The sequence below is a fragment of the Protobothrops mucrosquamatus genome, unplaced genomic scaffold (assembly GCF_001527695.2).
Source record: "Protobothrops mucrosquamatus isolate PMUCROS unplaced genomic scaffold, P.Mucros_1.0 scaffold4502, whole genome shotgun sequence".
Classification (NCBI taxonomy): Eukaryota; Metazoa; Chordata; class Lepidosauria; order Squamata; family Viperidae; genus Protobothrops; species Protobothrops mucrosquamatus.
The window spans coordinates 51,950-55,700 of record NW_015390408.1 but is presented as its reverse complement, the minus strand read 5'-3'; the positions used below and the strand labels follow the sequence as shown (position 1 = coordinate 55,700).

At 41.6% G+C, this 3,751-nt stretch overlaps 1 protein-coding gene across 1 annotated transcript in view; it reads right to left on the bottom strand.

Moving 5' to 3' along the window:
- Positions 1 to 480: 480 nt before the first annotated feature.
- Positions 481 to 3,751, bottom strand: part of LOC107299070 (guanine nucleotide-binding protein-like 1) — a gene marked incomplete at its 3' end in the record, with an annotated part of 18,647 nt that continues 15,376 nt past the window's right edge. The window contains exons 5-6 of the mRNA XM_015828437.1: positions 2,430 to 2,501; positions 481 to 679 (exon numbers count right to left, since the gene is read on the bottom strand). Of these exons, the coding sequence (XP_015683923.1) occupies positions 481 to 679; positions 2,430 to 2,501 (271 nt within the window). The remainder of the gene's footprint in view (positions 680 to 2,429; positions 2,502 to 3,751) is intronic.

The window sequence follows — 3,751 nt, the reverse complement described above, 5'->3', positions numbered from 1 at the left end:
AACAGCCATAAATGCAAGCCACTGCCAAGTGACCAAAATGCGATCATGTGACTGTGGGGGAGGAGAGGAATAGCGGTTGGAACTTTGAAATTGGGTCATAAGTAGCTCTAGGGAAGTCTGTTGTAACTTACAGCAGTCTCTAAGCAATCAAGTCATAAGTTGAGGACTACGTGTATTTTTGCCAAGAAGGCATCCTGAACGTTTCACTTCAACTTGAGAGAGTTCATTGTTTTTAGAGACCAATTAACAAGCACCTCAAATTTGGCCAAGGGATGAGGACTTTTTCTACATACCTTTGCCTACAATCTTTTTCTTATAAGAAAAAAAGAAAGAAAACAAACCAACTGATAATTCTGCTATTTCTCTTATAGCCTACAGTGCCGTGCTAAGCCTGTGACAGCTCAACCAACACAGAACTACATTGAAACATGAACATCCATTGACAGACATGAAAGTTTATGAATATATTTCACAAAATACCCGCACTGGGATCTTGGTCTTGCTGTGGGTAAGAAGTGAAACAGATCACGTGGATCTCAGGGCACCGGCTCTTGAAATAATGCTTCCAGGCCACCACCAGGGCTGGTGGGGCTAAATCAATCTTGTTCAGTACTAAGATGAGGTTTTTCTTCATCTGCTTGGTGACAAACTCATAGAGAGCTGGAGAGAAGTTGATGACCTGAACGAGAAAGGTTTGAGAAAGAGAGAAAAAAAATAGAATGGGGAAATTTAGAAAAATAAAACATCATCCTGATTTCGATTTTCTAGGCCAGGCATGTCAAACCCGTGACATCACATGACATCGCGCGACATATCGTGACTTTTTCCCCATTGCCGGTTTCGGCGTGACGCATCCGGACCGTGGGCCGGCAGTTTGACATGCCTGTTTTACGCATTGTGGAAAATTAGAATCCCATATGTTAACATGAACACAAATGTGGCTCGTATCTGTAGTTAGTAATTTAAATCTACGCTTCTCTAAAACAGTTTCCGTGCCTGGAAACAGTGATTTCCTTTTACCTTTTTTTATTTTTACAAATAACTCAAGACAGTGAAATATCCAACATACTGTCATAGTTCCAACAGATGAAACTCTTCAAAAGAACTTCAAGGCATTGTTTACCTTAAAGAATCTTTTATTCGAGTAGCATAATATCGGCACTACATAAACAAAGCCAAAAACTGAATTCCCCTCCCCTGGGTACATAGTATCAAAGCACAATTCCCTTCTCCAATTCTTTATCAGCTCTGGGCTCAATAACCTTGATTCTCACACTGAGTTTACTGTTGTTATGTCTAGCTAGAGCCTCATTCACATCCCCCCCCAGCATCATCTAACTCTAAAAGCAAAAGGGAAAAAGATGGCTACATTTCCATCTGTTGTCAATGCAAAACATCCGATGTTAGCAGCGTTGACACATACCTTCCTTCTTCTATTTTCCCCACAACCCTGTGAGGTGGGCTGGGCTGAAAGAGAGTCATTGGCTCAAGATCACCAGCTGGCTTTCGTGGCAAAGATGGGACTTGAACACATGGCTCCCACTTTCTAGCCTGGTGCTTTAACCAATAGACCAAACTGGCTCTCATCATTAACCATTTGTCTTCTTGAGTCTGACTGATGTTGCAATCCAGCAACATTTCTAAGGGAAAAGGTCAACTTCTCTGGTTTTAATTTCAATTAAGACAACCCACAACTCATTGGGTTATCAGGTCATCCTTTCAGAGATACTTCCTTACCAGATTTTTCAACTCCTTCAACAGTGGCAGAACTTCTAAAGTATTAGGAAAGTTCTTAAAAATTCAGGGCAGAGATTTGTATTCAAGGCAGAGATGTACCTGCCGTGAAAGTAGCTCTTGTTGAACTATATAGCACAGCCAAACATGAGGAGCTGACTGCAGGAAATACTTTACGACATTTTGTGTGATGTCATGAAATGCTTTATGATCACTTTTAATGTCATAAAATGATTTATACAATTTGCTACATTTCCAGTTATGGTCCCAGATTTTGGGTGCGTTCTGTAAATCAGCCCATTTGAGATATCTTGGTTGAAAAGGTTTTGCTCTATGATGCACCATTTTGCCCAGTTAAAGGTTATGGACACAAGAGCTTTAGCAGTATATAGATAAATGTTAGATCAGAGGGCTATTTTCTGCTATTAGGTGTCCCTAATACTGTCTGCTGTCTCTTTGTCAATAAAGGCTTCTTCATTCCATCATTTAAAAGAGAAAGAACTCTGTCGATTGGGGCAGGATGAATGATCAAACATCTCCAGATCTTTAAAGCCTGGATGAATAAATAGCATGTGAATTAACAACTACAGAAGTAAATAGAAAGGCAAATAGAACGCCAACATCTGATTCTTCCATGCCACTCTTGTAACTCTTGCTGAGCAAAATACTGCAACGGTCATCAATAGGATTCTCACCGGGTGCCGAATGTCTGTAATAAGCAACACAATGTCTGACATCTCCAATACACGCCATAGCTGCCTCCATGTCTAGAAAAGAAATCAGAACATTAAAAAAAAGTCTTCTGTAGAATTTATCTTTCCCTAATGAGCCAGTCACAACACCCCTGATCAGACTTTGTGTTACTAACAGAAGAGAATATTTGTAACTCAGATTTGAACTGTGGGGTCCTTGGTGCTCTCTGAGCTTGGTTGTTTTCTTGGAAGACGTTTCATTACCCAACTAGGTAACGTCATCAGTTCTAGAAGTTCCCCAATTAAAGAACTATCAACTCAGGCAAACAATCCAACTGTAAACAACAGCCTAATCAAGGGACCAACAACAACATCCCCACCGACACTGACAGCCACTAGTACAGTGGTGGCGAACCTATGGCATGCGTGCCAGAGGCGGCACTCAGACCCCTCTCTGTGGGCACACATACCATGCCCCGGAGATGGTGAGGGACTGGCCCCCGCCACCCTGGCCCCGCCCACCCAGTCTGCCATGACCACCGCGGCCACGCCCACCTGGCACCCGGTGATAAATAAGTGGGTTTTGGGTTGCAGTTTGGGCACTGGATCATCATTGCACTAGTATAAAAACAGGAATCAAACCTGCAAATCTGCCCCCACTTCTAGCACTGATGATATTACCTAGTCAGGTAAGGAAACATCTGCAAAAAAGCAACTAAGTTCAGAGAGTACCAAGGATCCCACAGATTTTGTGCCCCTTTCCATTTTTCTTCTTGGGGGCCATATAATTAATATTGCCCAATCAATCCTAGTCCTCAAAATGTACAGGGTTTTTTGAAGCATCTACAAATACAAGAACAGACATCCCCAAACCGATGCCCCTCCTCCAAAGGCATGGACTATCAGGATTGATGGACAGCCTTTGACAACTGTAAATTAAGGGAACTGAATCTAGGGCACTCAGGTTTGTGAAGATGTACAAGGTTATCTTTTTAAGGGGCAGAATCAGCACAGGCATACCAGATATTTGGCATGTGTGGCCTGTAATGTATGCATTTTACTAGCATTTTGTTAACGTGTCATAACACTGTGTTCATCTATGAAAGAAAAAAAAAGCCTAAATCCGAATATCCAAGGGTAATAATCATGCAAAGACCATGAGATTTTCCCATTATCTGGTGCACAATATACGATAGCTTCTGGTACAGAAACTGAAAAATATACCCTGGATATAGGAAAAAAAAGTGAATTAATTTTACTAACAGGAGCAAATACTTATGTATTTATTTCTACGTTGCCATCCCAATACTTCCCCCCGCCCATAG